This window comes from Oncorhynchus nerka, linkage group LG23 (assembly GCF_034236695.1).
Source record: "Oncorhynchus nerka isolate Pitt River linkage group LG23, Oner_Uvic_2.0, whole genome shotgun sequence".
NCBI lineage: Eukaryota > Metazoa > Chordata > Actinopteri > Salmoniformes > Salmonidae > Oncorhynchus > Oncorhynchus nerka.
Window position 1 is genome coordinate 30,394,265 of NC_088418.1, and position 20,276 is coordinate 30,414,540.

General features: G+C 42.4%; 1 protein-coding gene across 1 annotated transcript in view; it reads left to right on the top strand.

Annotated features, from left to right (window-relative positions):
- The window catches only part of ngfrb (nerve growth factor receptor b), a 70,779-nt gene that overhangs the window by 39,640 nt on the left and 10,863 nt on the right, over positions 1 to 20,276 (top strand). The window contains exon 4 of the mRNA XM_029629680.2: positions 17,256 to 17,496. Within this exon, the coding sequence (XP_029485540.1) occupies positions 17,256 to 17,496 (241 nt within the window). The remainder of the gene's footprint in view (positions 1 to 17,255; positions 17,497 to 20,276) is intronic.

The following is a 20,276-nucleotide window of genomic DNA, read 5'->3' on the forward strand; positions in this document are numbered from 1 at the left end:
TAAGGCAGTTAACCAACTGTTCCCCATGCGCTGCAGACATGGATGTTGATTATGGCAGTTAGTATCAATTGCAGATCTCCTCTTGTGGGAGCCGGCAGCATTGATAGTCTATGTTCGCTAGCTAGCTAATTAATTATGTTCTCAGATCTACTTAGCTAGCTAGTTCTTACTAGTGTCTGGGTGTCGGTATTTCAGAGCAAGTTCAACCATAATTTCCCCCCGGGAATGCTGTGCCATGATAGTGCTGTGCCATCACTATCAGAATAAAATGATATGATATCAAGATAAAAGTCAGTTAGAATTGGCTGCTGGGGGTCAAGGAATTTTAATCGGTGGAATGCTCGGGGGAAGCAGAGTATGATAGCTAAGGGAATGGAGAAAATTCTGGCATTTGATTGCAAATATGCGGAGGGAGTCGAAAAGAGAAGTTGTATAAAACACCTGTCTGCGGATTACATCTTAAAAATAAGGACATCCATGGGATCCATGACAGAGAGGGAGAAGCGTTAATCCATGTACATGGGTAAGAAGAGTCTAGCTAGCTACATTTTCAGATATGATAAGTTTCTCATTTTGTCTGAAAGTCATTTTCATTGCAAGTTAAAGCGTACTGTTAGCTAGCTAGCTAACATTAACTGCCAGGCTTTCTAGCTAACGTTACATGTATGATCTTTGTAGTAATATTAATCGTATTTCAGAAAGCCAATTGTATTTCCAGTTATAGCCTAATGTTATCTAGCTAACATTGAACCTAGTTTGTTAGCTTTAGCTTCCTGCAGATTCATGCATGATGGCTAGTTATGAAAATCAGTTTGTATTGCTAGTAGTATATGGGTTGGGATTATTGCTGCATTCAAAACAACTGGGAACTCGGAACGAGCAACTCAGAAACCTCTGTTTTCAACAGAGAGACAGCAAAGACATTCACACGTAAATATGTACATTGCAATTGTTTTCGAATGAGCGGCCATTCATGTGCAAAGTATTCACATTTACATGAGCATAGTAATCAGCTGTATGTACGATAGTGGAATTCCTTTGTCTCTCGCTTTCCCTCTCTTTTGAATCCACCATTTTGTGTTACAAGCCGTCATATCGGTTTAGTCCACTAGGGACTTTTCATTGCATTGTGTAGTAATCAATGTGTAAGCTATCCTGTTTGTGTGTTTATGTAATTCTGTGTGATTATTTAGTTAGTTAGTAAATAAATAATTATGCCAATTTGTATATCGCTGATTCATCATTTATGCTAGGGTTCGTGCAGATTTATAGGATATTATGGCGCGTTCAGAATGAGACTAAGATATGAGGTAATACAATTCATTAGTGACTGCTATGAAATCGATATATTCTGATATTCTCTGAGTTAATTCAGAAAACTGTAAATCAGGATTTCTGGCATTATCACTTAAATAATGCGCACTCTAGAATTTCCTTCATGCTAATCAGAAATGAGTATTCAACAATTCCATGATATAAAGTAGTGTAGTGTACTCTACATAAATACACACTATCACAGATATATGCATAGAAATATGCATGCATTTATACACTTATGTAACCTTGATACAGAGAAGTAACCAACACTTCAAATTTTTACAGTTGAGTAACATGGATGAATGTCTATTTCTTATGTGAGACCCTGAGAACTTGTTGCTTAGCTTATACACCTTTCAAACCAATATGTTTTTCCGGCCATTTTAGTATCCTGCCAACTTTTTGTGAACTTTTAAAATATGGTTAAGTTCTGCCTACGGCTTAGTATGAAATGTAGCTGTAATGCTGAGGCGGCATTAGCACGCACTACGCTCTTAAGCTCTTGATGGTTGCAAGGCAAGTGCCCGTTACTACTGTCCTCCTGGCAGTTCTAAACTTTGCGAGGCATGTCACTTCACCCATCTTTTCACATAGCCCACCACACCCAGCTAGCAATGAGGAATTGGCCCAGAAGCAGCCCGCTTCCGGGGGGGGGGCCGGAACGGATTGAATCGGCCCGGAATCGGGTGTTGGACTCGGCCCGGAATCATAATGAATGACTGCCCAGAATCAGCCCAAGTACATCGGGCCGTTTCCATCTACCGGAATTCAGCTGACTTTGCCGGCATCTTACCAGAGCCCACCTAGAAGCGGCCCGATGCAAATTGTACTTGATTTAGTCATTTGTAATATTACTATTATACATTTTATACATAGAAATGATACCCAATCAACAAAAAAACATTCTGTGTCAGAGGAAACACCATACACCTGGTGACGTGTCAGCGTGCATGCGCCTGGCCCACCACAGGAGTCGCTACAGCGCGAAGGGACAATGGCATCCTGGCCGTCCAAACCCTCCCCTAACTCGGATGCCGCTGGGCCAAATATGCGTCGGCTCATGGGTCTCCTGGTCACTGCCGACACAGATCTCGAACCAGCATCTGGGCCAGATAACTCTCACCGGAATCGGCCCAAGCCCCAAGTACTACATTTGGGCCAGATAGCTCGCACCGGATTCGGGCGGAGCGTCGGCCATGTCTGACTCTCAGCCGAGTGCCCCAACTCTCAGCCGGAATCGGTCCAGATCCACAGATCCACTGTGATAGCTGGGCATGCATTGTTTTCTTAACCACAACTGGATGGATCCATAAAAAATTACTGTGGGCATAAATATAATTGAATGATGAAAATATTGGAATAAAGAAGGCCAATGCAATTGAAGGCATCAACTTGTTGCTTACTAAAACTCCAAACATCATTAAATTGTTGTAATACATTTTTAGCAATAGCCTACCCGCGTGTGTTCAAGTATTTTGGCACCATTTTATGCTGGTTTGAGACAAGCGTGGGGACGCGTCTTGATAATTCAATCAATGTCCGATTTTTCTTTTTACTGAATCACCGTTTGGATATTGGTTAGGCTACAATTAGGCTGTAGAAATGTTAGCTATGTTGAGGTGGGTGCTGCTCATGATCATCTTGTCTAGTAAGCTCATTTATTATCAGAACATTGTTGTTCTGTTGTGTAGCTTAACAATTTGATTATTTTGCTCTTCACTCCCAGTCGTTTAGTAGCCTAGGCCTACTCCCGACCAAAACTCAAATCAAATCAAATTGTATTGGTCATACACACATATTTAGCAGATGTTATTGTGGGTGTAGCGAAATGCTTGTGTTCCAACAGTGCAGTAGTATCTAACAATACACAACAATACACACAACATCTAAAAGTAAAATAATGGAATTAAGAAACATATACATTTTGGACGAGCAATTTTGGATTCCGGAATAGAAATATATAGACAGTATGTGGATAGAATATGTAGTATATCTCAATAAAATGTTGGATTGAATAGTATATGTACAGCAATAGTTGAATAGGATGGCCATGACTGGAACACAGTACATACACATGAAATTGGTAAAACAGTATGTAAACATTATTAAAGTGTTCCATGTCTATGTACATAGGCCAACAGCCTCTAAGGTGCAGGGTTGAGGAGCCGGGTGGCAGCCGGCTAGTGACAGTGACTAATTTCAGGGTAGGGTACTGGGTGGAGGCTGGCTAGTGATGGCTATTTAACAGTCTGATGGCCTTGAGATAGAAGCAGTTTTTGATGCACCTGTACTGACCTCGCCTTCTGGATGATAGCAGGGTGAACAGGCTGTACCTCTGGTGGCGGAGATGGCTGAGGTCCTTGATGATCTTTTTGGCCTTCCTGTGACACCAGGTGCTGTAGATCTCCTGGAGGGTAGGCAGTGTGCCCCCGGTGATGTGTTGGGCAGACCGCACTACCCTCTGGAGAGCCCTGCGGTTGTGGACGGTGCAGTTGCCGTACCAGGCGCTGATACGGCCCGACAGGATGCTCTCAATGGTGCATCTGTAAATGTAAATGTTTGTGAGGGTCATAGGGGCCAAGCCAAATGTATTCAGCCTCCTGAGGTTGAAGAGGCACTGTTGTGCCTTCTTCCCCGTACTGTCTGTGTGAGTGGACCATTTCAGATTGTTCGTGATGATTACGCCAAGGAACTTGAAGCTATTCACCTTCTCCACTGCCTACAAGATAATCAACAACTCTTAATTAAGTAAAGAAGAGATTTTGATGCGTCTTAGATGTTTTATATCCCTTTAAGTGCTTGAGAGAAAGTTACATGTGCCCTTGGGTGTGCATAGCTTAAAAAACAGTTTGAGCTTTAAAGTGACCACTTATAATAAAACAGAAGCATTGCCTCCGCTTGACAACGCTTCGCATCAAAAGGATTGGCCGCTTCGTGGGCGTAGGCGTGAACCTATTCAAGTAAGTAAATACATTTTGAAAAGTTTAAAAAAAACGATGTATTATTAGCTAGTTGTTTAGCTAGCTGACTACAGCCGGCCACTGTGTGTAGGCTAATGAGCTGGCTAGCCAACTTCAGAAGTTACAGTACATACGTTAAGTGAAATATCATCAACGAGCTAACTTCATATTAGCTTGTTATCTTGATGTAGGCCTATTTATCATTGTAAATTAAAAACACATGCTCCAAATATATTTGTAGATAACAGCAATGAAAACTGGTCAAAGGGAGAAAGTAGGCTACTCGTTAGATAGTGCAGGTACAGTGCATTTGGAACTTATTCAGACCCCTTGACTTTTCCCACATTTTGATATGTTACAGCCTTGTTCCAAAATTGATTACATTGTTTATTTCCCCCTCATCACACTACACACAATGCCCCATAATGACAAAGCAAAAACAGTCTACTGTTGAAGCACCTTTGGCAGCGATTACAGCCTCGAGTCTTCTTGGGTATGACGCTACAAGCTTGGCACACCTGTATTTGGGGAGTTTTGCCCATTCTTCTCTGCAGGTCCTCTCAAGCTCTGTCAGGTTGGATGGGGAGCGTCGCTGCACAGCTATTTTCTGGTCTCCCCAGGGATGTTCGATCGGGTTCAAGTTCGGGCTCTGACTGGGCCACTCATTGACATTCAGAGACTTGTTCTGAAGCCACTCGTGTGTTGTCTTGGCTGTCTGCTTAGGGTCATTGTCCTATTGGAAGCTGAACCTTCACCCCAGTCCTGAGTGCTCTGGAGCAGGTTTTCATCAAAGAACTCCCTGTACTTTGCTCCGTTCATCTTTCCCTCGATCCTGACTAGGCTCCCAGTCCCTGCCTCTCAAAAACATCCCCACAGCAGAATGCTGCCACCACCATGCTTCACCGTAGGGATGGTGCCAGATTTACTCCAGATGTGATGCTTGGCATTCAGGCCAATGCGTTCAATTTTGGTTTCATCAGACCGAAGAATGTTTTTTCTCATGGTCTGAGAGTCCTTTAGTTACCTTTTGGCAAACTCCAAGCGGGCTGTCATGTGCCTTTTACTGAGGAGTGACTTCTGTCTGGCCACTACCATAAAGGTCTGATTGGTGGAGCGCTGCAGAGATAGTTTTCCTTCTGGAAAGTTCTCCCATCTCCACAGATGAACTCTGGAACTCTCTCAGAGTGACCATATGATTCTTGGTCACCTCCCTTACCGAGGCCCTTCTCCCCCGATTGCTCAGTTTGGCCGGGCGGCCAGCTCTAGGAAGAGTCTTGGTGGTTCCAGACGTTTTCCATTTAACAATGATGGAGGCCACTGTGTTCTTGGGGACCTTCAATGCTGCAGACATTTTTTGGTACCCATCCCCAGATCTGTGCCTCGACACAATCCTGTCTCGGAGCTCTACGGAAAATTCCTTTGTCCTCGTGGCTTGGTTTTTGCGCTGACATGCACTGTCAACTGTGGGACCTTATATACACAGGTGTGTGCCTTTCCAAATCATGTCCAATCAATTGAATTTACCACAGGTGGACTCCAATCAAGTTGTAGAAACATCTCAAGGATGATCAACGGAAATAGGATGCCCCTAAGCTCATTTTCGAGTTTCATAGCAAAGGTTCTGAATACTCATGCAAATATTTTTTATACATTTAATACACAAATTTTAAAAAACTGTTTTTGCTTTGTCATGGGGTATTGTGTGTAGATTGATGAGGAACATTTTTAATTAATCACTTTTAGAATAAGGCTGTAACGTAACAAAATGTGAAAAATTGCAGTGTATGTTTGTGGGAGGAAATGGAAAACTATAGCAACATATTAGGGACTGTTTAATTGTAATATAATGAAGCCTGTCTCTTTGTGATGTTGTCTGTCCTCAGATATGGAGGGCTGTGAAAGCCTGTCTGCAGATGAAGAGGTCCCAATGATTGGCGTAAGAGACAGCTGGCAAATACTTATATGCCATGGGTTGTATGTGTACTCATGTTAGCAAATGTTATATGAAACAATACAGTTAAAAATCACGCACAATGTAGGCTATAAACTTATTGCAAGTGGAACAGGCCAATCCTGCTCCTAGAGCTATGCTGGGTGTGCAGGCTTCTATTCCAGCACAGCACTAACACACCTGATTCAACTTATCAAACCTAATGAGTTGATAATAATGTGGTGTTATTGCTGGGTTGGAATAGATGTCTGCTCACCCAGTAGATCAGGGAGGGGAGCAGGGTTGGTCACCTTTGAAATGATGCTTTAGTAATAATAGCCTACTTACTAAAATGTCTATCATTTACAAACAAGTTCGCTTATTTGTACATTTTGAAATGATATGTTGATGCATTCAATGTGGACTCATTGACGTGAAGGGTTTAAACTTATCTGAATTGTTAACTTAAAACTATTATTCAAGATGAACTAGTGTCAACGTTCACAGATCAGAATTCTGCAATAAAAAGGGATGAAGAGGATCTGTCTCCAATTTGTCTGTGTTTCTATGTTGATTTCTCCGACGAACACGACTTTTTTGCGTCCTGTTATATGCTCTCCAATCTGTTTTTTTCTCTCGATTGTTTACTCTCTCAGGATATCAGGCATGTGAACGTATCATAATGGCATGCATCACCAATGCAGCCAAATGCCTTCAGTATGATGGCATTTACTGGCCTTATGGGCACATGTGCAATGCGTCCCTTGTCATTGTACATCTGAAGCAAAGACTTACTAAAAACTCGCACTTTGTTTGTTGATCTAGCGAAATATTTTCAATGTAGAATGATACCAGTAGATATGAGGCTAACAAAAAGCCAGATTTTTCGATGTGATTCTTCTGACATTGTTAAGCGCAAATCCAACCCTTGTATTCTGGGTACAGCGCTGTATGTGAAAATAAGGATCTGAATTGTGTAGGCTAATTATACACTTTTTTTTTTTTTAAGGAAAATAGTGGGGACATGGGGAGTCTTGTAATTCTACCTTGTTTATTTGCTGAGAATGTTTTTATAATACTGAAACAAAGGTCAGAAGGTCAATTGCATGGAGGAGGTTTGCAGAGATTGTTGGTGTTGATGGTGGGTGAATAGAGATTTTCTCACAATTTACTTTACCCAAAGTACCCATTCATGTGTATTTTACATGCAGGCCCATGGACTGTAATTTATAGGAAGTGAGCTCTAATCATCTATGTCATTACACAGGTATAAGAGCCATGAGCTATAACTTATAAGAATCATAATGTTAAGATACCATAATCCAGTTGGTAGCATACTGCATGGGAAATTCATGCTTAGAGCTTTATTTACAATGTTATAATTTGTGTTACTGTTCATTTCTATCATTTGGTGGGCAAATTTCAGAATTTAATTTAGTTAACACATTCACAAATGGTGGCTTTGATCACAATTTTGAAGTTTAGGTCTAGGTCGATTGAGGTTCATAACTAGCTAGCAGCACAAGCAAACAATGTTGTGCAAACTTCTCGTCATTCACCATCAACACCAACGATCTCTAAAATCCTCCTTCATGACATTGACCTTTTGATTTAGTCTCTGTATTCTAGCAAAGCCAACATCATATATAGTTGAAAAATAGAACCGATGATTAGCTTTCTTCCATCCTTTTTAAAATGTCGCTTGCTCGGAACAAATGACTGGCGGAACTACTATATGTTTTATGAACTGAAGATTTTCAAGCAAACGTCTGCTCCTCACCTGATTGGTTAACAGCAGCGGTGGCTGTGTGAAATTTGAATAAAGTAGTGAAGCGCTCAACTTTTTCTGCCGCGCCGCAAGCAGGGTTCTCTTCGCTCACCTTCACACAATCCATTCACATTTCTCTTCATGCCCTTGTTGAAAATGAAAGGGGGTCGGAGCTTCTCCTGCCGTACTGTCTGTACTGAGTGATACAATAATAGGGCTCAATCCTAACTTGAGGTTACACACACAAGCTCTTATAAGTACAAACCAAGGGCCACTTCTCCTGCTCTAGGGATACTGTATGAGCTGAGCTCAGCAGAATGCTGTGGAAGAGGAGGAGGATAAGGTCACTCCCAGTGTGGCCATTCATTGCACTGTGAGCAGCACTCAGTCACGCTAGTAAAGGGCACTTTAGAGTGTACGGCTTCCTCTCTCCATCATACAGAGATAAAGAGAGAGAGAGAGAGAGAGAGATGCAGAAACAGACAGACAGCGAGAGAGAGACAGAAATACAGTATAAGAGAGAGAGAGCCAAAGAGGGTGTTTGTGTGTGTGTGTGAGAGAGAGAGAGAGAGAGAGAGAGAGAGAGAGAGAGAGAGAGAGAGAGAAAGAAAGAAAGAAAGTGAAAGAGGAAGAGAGAGAGACTGTGAGGTCCAAGTGAGTTGGGGATGGAGACAAAGGAAAGTGCATATGGCTTGATAGAGAGGGAGATAAGGAATGGACAAGGCGGCAAGTAAGAGAGATGGCATATTCTGATAGAAAGAGAAAGAGGGAGTGAGGGAGAGAAAGGAGGGCACATTTGTGCCCGACAAAGGGGATCTCTGTCAGTGTAGGGTGTCTGGTGTCCTTTCTTGTTGGGTGGGTGGAGGGGTGTAATGAAGGGAGTGGTGGGCGTGGTGGGGGAGGGGGTAGTAAAAGAGGGAGAAGTCATGATGATGAGAGAGTAGGAAATGTCATGAACTAGTAGTAGAGACAGGCAGCAGGTAGCCTAGTGGTTAAGAGTGTTGGGCCAGTAACAGAAAGGTCTCTGTTTCAAATCCCCAAGCTGACTTGGTAACAAATCTGTTGATGTGTCCTTGTGTAAGGGTTGGGGGGAAATAGCAATTATCAAAAGAAGTGAAAAAAAGTTGTCAATTAGGCAGTCAATCAGCTTAGTTCCCTTTAATGATAGTCTATTTGTTTAGAAATCCAATCGAAACATTTGCGTTTTTTCCTGTGTTGCGTATTAGCGTTAACCTATCATTGTTCTCGATTGTAATGATTTTGAACACAATGAACATCCTCAAATGCTAGAAAGGGTTAGAGTAATGCACATCAGTAGAAAGGGGTAAAGAAAGGGTAACCAGAAAGAGAGAGAAAAAAAAGAGCTGGCGTCAGCCACCTCTAAGCTGTGTTCTGCTGAGTAGGCTGAACCCACGGAGAGGCCACTTGACTGGAGCACAAGGCTCATTGAACACAGCAGGTGGACCATTCACTGACCTGGCAGTCACAGGAGGCCATAGTCAGACCACCTAGCAGTCAGAGAAACAAGCATCAGCCAGAAAAATAAACTTTAACACACCTGCAATCTACCAGTAAACTAGCGGCCAGACAAAACAATCAGACTAACTGTCTGTTATTAACAACACCTGCAATCGAACATGCACCGCTAGAACTGATCTGCAGTCAGACAAGATAAATAAGTTTGAACAAACTCGGCCTCAAGTAAATCAGTATGCTGGCTAGTCGGTCACGCAGTCACACAAGCCTGTAAATTGCACAACAAAATAAAAGAAAGGATCTGTTTTGTTTTGTTTTGTATTCATGGTCAGAGCTGCTATGAAGTTATGACTAGGACCCTTAATAACATGAGATATATGAATTATGGGAAAGCAGTCAAAGATGTAAATAAAATGTATGCACAAATGTGACGTTCAATGTATTTCTAATTGTAGAATTCTGTACAGTTCAAACGCAGCGGGCTCATGAAGCAAAAACCCAGTTACATGTCAAACTAATTGAACACTTCCGGTCATTGACATTGGTCACACTAAGACAGCATACTAAAAATGTATCCTCTCCTTCCACACTACTGACCCCTCCCCTGACCTGCTCCCCTTGAGTCGCAATCACAACAAGGTCTCACTAATTATTTCACCACATTAGCGTAAAAAAAATACGACTACCATCTCCTTCCCCAATGCAAAGCAACTCTCCTGAGTCATTTAGTGCTGTCGGATGAGTTCCTGTTGATGTGAGTAACTGTAAGTAAACTACAGACGTGGATATTTTTCCATATCAGCAGCCAGCGCTGAAGAGTGAACATGCCCGCTAGGTGTTAATGGTGGAGAGAGAGGGAAAGTGGGCCGGATGGATGGAAGCACGGGCTCTTACTCTGGTAATGACTCCTTGGGGGTATGGGAAATGGCCAAGTGATGTGGGATGGATAGGAGGAGGAAGTCAAGTGTGTGTGTGTGTGTGTGTGTGTGCGTGTGTGCGTGCGTGTGTGTGTGTGCGTGTGTGTGTGTGTAGGGAGATGTTCTCTGTTAAGTATACCCACCTTCTCCTGGGTTTTCGAGCTACTCCTCAAAATGGAGTCAATTACTGACAGTTACAGGACAAGAGAGAGCATGGTGTGTGTGTGGGTGCGTGTGTGGGTGCGTGGGTGTGTGCATGAGGTTGAGCTTAAGGGGGGATTGTCTACACTGTCAGGCCCAGGGCTACTTGTGCCGTATTCAACTCCTGTAGGCTCACTCCTGTTTCCATCCTTGGGGCCTATACCCACCCCACATCTTAGGTCCCTAAAACCTCCATATGGGCAGGGTATCAGGACTCACAATATGTTTCTCCATCTGCCACCACCTGTGACAGAGGGAACAGTCTCCATCTTGAGGCTCCAGGCTGGGCTTGTAGAGGTGGAGGGGGAGTGTCCCCCTTATCAGGCCTCTCCCTGAGTATCTACGGGTGTTTGTATGAAACTCAAACTGATAACAATACTTCAAATATGGAGATAGATACAGAGGGCTAAATCCTGTTCTCAATACATTATCTGCTTGAAAGTTCAAGTGGCAAATGTGTATTTCAAGACAGGATTCGGAGAAAACTGAAGTAGATGTTGATTGTATGGTGGGTTAAGATAGTGAGGGAAAGGACTTAATATTTGATATTGTACAAAGGAGGGAGTTTAGCAGTAAGTCGTCGTACAATACGTTAACTGATACAATATCAAATCCAATCAAGTGTTATTTGTCACATGCGCAAGTGTAGACCTTACAGTGAAATGCTTACTAACAACCCCTTTAACCAACAATGCAGCTTTAAGAAAAGTAAGTGTGAAGAAAGTATTTACTAAAATAAACTGAAGTCAAATGTTTTTCAAGAGCAACAATAAAATAACAGTAGCGAGGCTATATACAGGGGGTACTGGTACAGAGTGCGGGGGCACAGGTTAGTCGAGGTAATTGAGGTAATATGTACATGTAGATAGAGGTAAAGTGACTATACTTAGATAAGAGTAGCAGAAGCATAAAAATTGGGGCCAATGCAAATAGTCCGGGTAGTCATTTGATTAGCTGTTCAGGAGTCCTGAAGGCACCCTGACCTAAGTCCCAGATATCTCTGTCTCTTCTTCGTGCAAAGGACAGGGATTTGGGCCTTGTCGGGTGTCCGAAGTGAAATCCTTCACGTCCGACTCGTTAGAGAAAATATCTTTGTCCAGTACGAGGAGAGAAATCGCTGTTCTGATATCCAGAAGCTCTTTTCAGTTATAAGAGACGGTGGCAGAAACATTATGTACAAAATGAGTTACAAATAACGCGAAAAAACACACACACAATAGCACTATTGGTTAGGAGCCCGTAAAAGGGCAGCCATGATGACATGATGGCGCCGGAGAGGATGGCTGCCATTTTATTAGCTCTTAAACAACAGTGCTACTTTTTTCCCCTGCATTGTTTGTAACTTATTTTGTACATAATGCTGCTGCTACCGTCTTTTATGACCGAAAAGAGCTTCTGGACAGTGATTACTCACCTCGAATTGAACAAATAATTTTTCTTTAATGAGTCGGACGGGAAGGATATACTCCAAACACCTGAACAGGCCCTCATCTCCGTCATTCGCAGGAGAAAGAAACAGAGGTTTCGTGGAAAGAGATCGGGGTGCCTTGTGAGGATCAGGCGACGAGTGGCTAATCTGCCTTTGCCATTCGTACTGTTAGCCAACGTTCAATCTCTGGAAAATAAATGGGACGAACTGAAAGCACGTATATCCTACCAACAGGACATTCAAAACTGTAATATCTTATGTTTCACCGAGTCGTGCCTGAACGATGACATTAATTAACAGCTGGCAGGCTATATTCTCTATTGGTAGGATAGAACAGCAGCCTCTGGTAAGACACGGGCGGTGGCCTATGTATATTTGTGAACAACTGCTGGTGCACACATGGTGTCAAATGGGGTATTGAAGTTTTGCTCACCTGAGGTAGAGTATCTCATGATAAGCTGTAGACCACACTATCTAACTAGAGAGTTTTCATCTGTATTTTACGTAGCTGTCTACATACCACCACAGACTGATGCTGGCACTACAACCGCACTCAATGAGCTGTATACCGCCATAAGCAAACAGGAAAACTCTCATCCACAGGTCGGCGCTCCTAGTGGCCGGGACTTTAATGCAGGGAAACAAATCAGTTTTATCTAATTTCTATCAGCATGTTAAATGTAAATAAAAACTCTAGACCACCTTTACTCCACACACAGAGACGCGTACAAAGCTCTCCCTCGCCCTCCATTTGTCAAATCTGACCATAATTCTATCCTCCTGATTCTTGCTTACAAGAAAAATGAAAGCAGGAAGCACAAGTGACTCAGTCTATAAAAAAGTGGTCTGATGAAGCAGATGCTAAACTACAGGACTATTTTGCTTGCACAGACTGAAATATGCTCCGGGAATCTTCCGATGGCATTGAGGAGTACACCAAATCAGTCACTGGCTTCATCAATAAGTGCATCGATGACGTCGTCCCCACAGTGACTGTACGTACATACCCCAACCAGAAGCCATAGATTACAGGCAACATTCACACTGAGCTAAAGGGTGGACCTGCCGCTTTCACGGAACAGGACTCTAACCCAAAAATCCCGCTATGCCTCCGACAAACCATCAAACAGGCAATTAGGGTTGCACCTTTTGGGGAATATTCAAAGGTGGAAACTTTTCGTGGGAATTAACAGGAATATATGGGAATTAATGGGAATATATTTGGATTAAAGGAAATATATGCAAAGACATATTAATGCCATTTAAATGTAGATGTTTTTTGCATTGGATATATTTACCATATCATATGGAGACAGAAACATAAACCTTTTACCTTATCATAAGTAGACATAAATGCAAATTATGAAATCCTTCCAATAGAAATAAAAAAAACTATTTAGTTACGAATTGAACTTAAATTAAATGAGTTGATTCTTCACATGGGATGATTTCACTGAACACCAAAAGAAAGGGAATATTGAATGTTCCCCAATGATCCATCGTGTCTCCCAAAAACATTTTCAACATACATCTGTAAAATGATAGTCTAGAAACTAAAACTTTGGTTGTCTTCCTCTCAGGCTTCCATATCTTCTCCCTGGACCTCCTCAATGTCCACCTCTTGACCATCAAAATTTCATCAAAATTTCCCAGATGGCCACCGATTTGTCAACCCTTGTATTGGTCAGCCTGTTACATGCTTTGGTGTGTGTGTTCCCAAACAAGGTCAAGTTGCGCTCTGAGGTGGCTGATGTTGGTGGGATTTGGAGGATGATGGAGGCAACAGGAGAAAGAGCTTCAGATCAACAAAGTTCCTTCCACCAGGTGGCTGATGAGACATGTTGGCACAACTGCCATATTGCATCTCCATCCCAAAGCCCTTGCTTGGAAGTGTACTTCGCCAGACAGCCTATGTACCTAGTCCTCATCCAGGCCAAGGTGGCAAGACAAGGTAGTGATGGCACCATAGGCCTTGTTGAACTCTGCACCAGACAGGATGCTCTTGCCAGCATACTTGGGGTCCAACATGTATGCTGCGGCGTGTATGGGCTTCAGGCAGAAGTCATCACGCTTTTTGATGTATTTAGAACTCTGCTTGGAGCAACAGTGAAGAGGGCAGTACAGATTTCTTATCTTACATCTGCAAGCAGCGTCTGAACATCAGACAGGATGGCATTGTCTCCCTCAATCTGTGCAATTGCAACTGCTATAGGTTTCAGGAGTTTCAGGCTGCATGCCACTCTCTCCCAAAGTACATCATCCAGGTGGATCCTCTTGATGGGGCTGTCCATATCGGCAGACTGTCAAACATGATGACAGCTTCAATGTGGTGCTCTAATTCTTCTCACTTTGCTTGGTTGGGTAGATTGCTGCAATAAATTACTGACCCTTCACATACCTAACCATTTGCTTGCCCCTCTTGTAGAGTGTATCCATTGTTTTCAGTGCCATAATGTCCTTGAGGAGCAGATTCAATGCATGAGCAGCACAGTCAATGGGTGTGATGTGAGGGTAGGACTTCTCCACTTTAGACCAAGCAGCCTTCATGTTTGCAGACTGCCTTCAGCTCATCTGCAATGTAGAGACCGGTGTGTCTGTTGTCCCTTGTGTCTGTGCTCTTGTAGAATACTGGTTGATGGGTGGAGAGGATGTAGTTTATTATTCCTTGCCCGCAAACATTCAACCACCTATCAGAGATGATTGCAATAGTCTGCTTTCTCTATGATTTGCTTGACCTTCACTTGAACTCTGTTGAACTCTGCATCCAGCAAATGAATATAATAAAGCATGTCTGATTGGAGGGGTGTATTCTGGGCGAAGAACATTCAGAAATCTCTTCCAATACACATTGCTTGTGAGCATCAGAGGTGAACCAGTTGCATGCACAGCTTGAGCATCAGCATTTCTCTGACTACATTCCTCCATTGAGTCAAAAAATCTTCTGATTCCAGGAGGAGGGGTGAACGGTTGCTATCGATAAGGTGTCTTATTCATCATTTTCACCTCGAATAGAAGTAGAGGGACTTTTGTCAGATGTTGCTAGTTGTGAGCACTGAGGGAAATGAATGCACTTTGCCTGATGATTCTGCATCTTTGTTGCATTCTTCACATATGATTTGAAACAGCATTTGCAAATGTACATCGCTTTTCCTTCTACATTAGCTGCAGTGAAATGTCTCCACACATCAGAGTGCCCATGGCATTTTCCTGTAACGATGAGAAAAAAATGAGTAAAAAAACAACAAATACAATTCCATGTACAGATCAATAGTTAAGCAGTTAGATTAAACAAGTCCTTTGTAAGATACATGTTTTAAAATTAATCATGTATGGAAACCCACATGGTAGTAAATACTAACTAGCAGAAATTGTGAACAAGTTAGAAATGATTTAAACACACTTTACTGAATGCTACTATTTACTAGTTAACAATAAATCATGTATGTCATATAAAATATATTCTCCCCACCCAATATTGTAATCAAAACTTACCAGAAAGCATGTAGTCCTTGGCTCAGACAGTGTAGTAATGTGGGCTCAATAGCATCTCATTTGTGTGCAAGATCTTGAGAATCAGCTGTACATGTGATGGAAGAGTGCACTGCACATGTGATGGAAGAATGCACTGTGCATGCAGATGCTTGCAATTCCATTGAATTGGGTATAGTTTAACCGAAATATACTACAAGACCTAGAATTGCCTTATGTGTATACCACAAAAAAAGGTTCACTGTTATGAGCTAACTTTTTGGAGGAATTTAAGCAAAATTCCCCAAATTCCAGGGCTTAATTTCTCATGGGAAATTTCAAGAAAAATTCCCTAGCGTCAATATGGGACTAAGATCAAATCGTACAACACCGGCTCCAACACTCGTCAGATGTGGAAGGGCTTGAAAACTATTACAGACTACAAAGGGAAGCACAGTCGAGAGCTGCCCAGTGACACAAGCCTACCAGACGAGCTAAATAACTTTTATGCTCTCTTCGAGGCAAGTAACACTGAAACATGGATGAGAGCATCAGCTGTTCCTGACGACTGTGTGATCTCGCTCTCCGCAGCCGATGTGAGTAAGACCTTTAAACAGGTCAACATTCACAAGGCCGCAGGTCCAGACGGATTACCAGGACTTGAACTCCGACCATGCACTGACCAACTGGCAGGTGTCTTCACTGACATTTTCAAACCTCTCCCTGTCTGAGTCTGTAATACCAACATGTTTCAAGCAGACCACCATAGTGTTCTTGGGCACAGGGAAAAGGAAAAGGAGGCCCGAGCATACCCCCATTCTCATCAACTGGGCTGTAGTGGAGCAGGTTGAGAGCTTCAAGTTCCTTGGCGTCCACATCACCAACAAACTAACGTGGTCCAAGCACACCAAGACATCATGAAGAGGGCACGACAGAACCTATTCCCCCCCAGGAGACTGAAAAGATTTGGCATGGGTCCTCAGATCCTCAAAAGGTTTTATAGCTGCACCATCGAGAGCATCACTGCCTGGTATGGTAGAGGGTAGTGCGTATGGCCCAGTACATCTCCAGGGCCAACCTTCCTGCCATCCAGGACCTCTATACCAGGCAGTGTCAGAGGAAGGCCCTAAAATTGTCAGTCCCTAGCCAAACTAGTCATAGACTGTTCTCTCTGCTACCGCACGGCAAGCGGTAACGGAGCGCCAAGTCTAGGTCTAAGAGGCTTCGAAACAGCTGCTACCACCAAGCAATAAGACTCCTGAACATCTAATCAAATGGCTCCCCAGACTATTTGCATTGCCCCCCTCCCCTTCTACTCTCTATTATTATTGCATAGTCACTTTAATAACTCTACCTACTTGTACATGTTACCTCAATTACCTCGACACCGGTGCCCCCGCACATTGACTCTGTACCGGTACCCCCTGTATATAGCCTGTATATATTGTTATTTTTCTGCTGCTCTTTAATTATTTGTTATTTTAATCTCTTACTTTTTTAGGTATTTTCATAAAACTGCATAGTTGGGTATGGGCTTATAAGTAAGCATTACACCTGTTGTATTCGGAGCATGTGACAAATACATTTTGATTTGATTTGATCTCCTCCGGCGCCATCTCTCATGAAATTCCTTAACGGATTTGTATGCCTCTATCTAGTTTCACATCAGATATGTTCAGAGTTCACATATATTTACTCATACATGAATACACAACAGTCAATTATATTCACTCCATTTCTCTCCCACTTTTTATTCTCACCACCATCTCGTTCTTCTCTTCTCCTGCAGATCTGAACCCGCCGCTCTTCTCCTCCATCTCGCCCCCTCCCTCTGGGGGCTCGTCCCTGCCCTCGTTCACTGACGATGACGCCCTCTTCCCCTACGGCCCCACGGAGACCGCCACCACCACCACCACTACCAGTACAATCAAGTTCATAGGCGACGAGCTGAACAAGAACCTCATCCCCATTTACTGCTCCATCTTGGCAGCCGTTGTGGTGGGCCTCGTAGCCTTCATCATCTTTAAGAGGTGAGGAAGAAGGGCAGATGGGATGGGACTTCAATGAGGAATGGTGTTGTATTGTAATATTTAAGGGAACCAATCTACAGCAACGCAATGTTCGATAGATGAGATTTTCAAGACATGAGGTATACATAAGAGTCAAGAAATCTGATCTGATAATAGAGTTCATCTATTTCATATTTCATGAAGTAATCTGCCACTTTTTCTGGGTGAGGGCACAAGCCCCTGACATTCAGCCTGGGGATCCCCAACGTCTGTTCAGAGAAAACGGCCTATTTTGTGCTACATTTGAGTTGCTGTCCTTTTAAACCTTTTACACCCACTCCCCACTGATCCCTGCGTAATATTGATTGCTTATTTTCCCAACTCTACACTCTCTACACGGCACTGCTAGCTTTAGTGTGATGATCCGACGCACTTTCAGCTCAAGACAGGGGCTTCAAAACAAACAGACCAGAACACGGTTGGGCTAGCATCGATGCTGGCGGCAGTCAGCACCGGGGACAGAAGGGGGGCTATGAAATATTCAGATACCCCATCAAATGGTGTCATTTTGACCCACTTCCGCCCCATGAGCATGAAAAGCAGACTGAGGACATAGACAGGGCACACAATAGGTCAGTTACTATTGACTTATCTGTGAAATTGACATTTCTTTCATGGTTTTAAAAAAAATGTATAGCCTTTATTTATCTAAATTAGTCTCAATAGCTAGGTTTCCATCCAATTTACAACATATTTTCATTTGAATATTATATAACTTGCCAGATCTGGTTTTCACACATGCTCTCTAAACAACAGTTCGCTGATAAAGTGGACAGGGGCATTTTTATTTGTAATTGGCAGCTAAGCACCGATCATCATGTCACTATACAAATTAAGACCCTCAATGTTTACAGGACAGAAGTATCAAGCTCATCCCCATGGACTTTCACCACCCTGGGAAGTTCATTATAACTTATTTCATCTGTAGCCTAATAAACTGCGCATGCGTTTTCAAGTCTTAGTGAGGACCACACAAAATACCTCGACAGGATGGATATCTTATCAACAATTGCACTATAAATAGTTTACCCCACCATGTCGAACGAACAAATTGCACATTACATTATTGATTTTTAAATGTTTTATTGAATCTTTATTTAACAAGGCAAGTCAGTTAAGAACAAATTCTTATTTACAATGACGGTCTACCCCGGTCAAACCCTAACCCGGACGACGCTTGGCCAATTATGCGCCGACCTATGGGACTCCCAATCACGGCCGGTTGTGATACAGCCTGGAATCGAACCAGGGTCTGTAGTGCCGCCTCTAGCACTGAGATGCAGTGCCTTAGACTACTGCGCCACTCAGGAGCCCAACATTACAGCTGTTGTGTTTTTTTTTGTTGGTACATATGACTTTACTCACACAAAAGCTGTGGATCGAAATGTGGCTATTGAGATTAAATCTTGTTGGCAAGAGAGACCTGGTTAAAATAGCAGACAGAAATTACGTTCGAATGGGGGTCTGAAGTGCCAGCAACTAAAGGGTCAAAAGTTCCAAGGTGTTTTATTTTGATTTTGATCCACTTCAAAGCTTGTTGAGTCTAGGATGAAATGTGTTTTGTTCAAATGTGCTTCGTTTACTCATTCAAGTAACTGACAGGTGTTGACTAATCAGAACAACAGGAGACGCATTGGTATGGAAGATGACAGGATTAGATTGAATGTAGTTTAATCAGATAAGGGTGCATAGTATGGAACGCCATTTGGGTCTTTGCGTGTCAAAAAAGATACACGTCAAATAACAGTATTTGACGTGTCAAATAAGCTTATTTACCAATCAGGACATGCATGTGACTGCACGTCACATAATAATTTCACGCGTTCATAAATTTTTTACGTAGTTATTACACATTGATTACACTCACTCGTATTTCATATGTCACAGCGATTCATCGATATGTATGCTATGATGCTGGTGAAGTTGTCTTGCGCACCTACAGTGCTGGATATAAAAAACGCTAGCTAGCTGATGGATGCAAACAATGTTCTTCCTCAAAAACATAGCAAAACGACATAATCTGTTTCAGGAGCTATAGTTAGCTAGATAATTATATAGCTAGGTATCATCATCTAAAATAACCCTAATTTATAAAACAGTTCTTAGTTGATTAATGGTGGTCAAACCCATCTATGTGAAGCTAGCCACAATAAGGATTAGCCACAATATTGGACTTTGAGGTTAGCCTTCAAAATAAAAGTATGCCATTGACAGTGATGCAAACGAAAACAAATAGTAGAATTTTGCCATAATTGAATAGATCATAATAAACGAGGTTGAAATGTTGTCATATAAAATCAACAAAAGACAATCATTTGTTAATTTGACAAAAATCGGTTGAAATCACACTGGATGTAATTAGACTTTAGAATTGCATTGGGGGCATACTTATTTCACTGTACAGCCTTACCTATGGATTGTGGATCAATGACATGGGGTATCAGTCTACTCAGTGACACCCAGAGAACATTAGCTTTGTAGCTCTTATTGTGGGACTCTGAAACAACCTAATTGAGCCACATTTATTGTCAACCTACTATGTGTATTGAACATTATCCCAGAGGAAAAACAATACTGCGTGGATGTTTTGGAGTCTGATAACTCTAAGGAGGGCATTGGGAAGAAATATCTTGGGTATTCAGTAGACTGATACCCCATTTCATTGATCCCTAATCCTTAGGTAATGCTGTACAGTGTAATATGAACGTCAATACACACAATAGTCTGACTGGGGAGGTGAT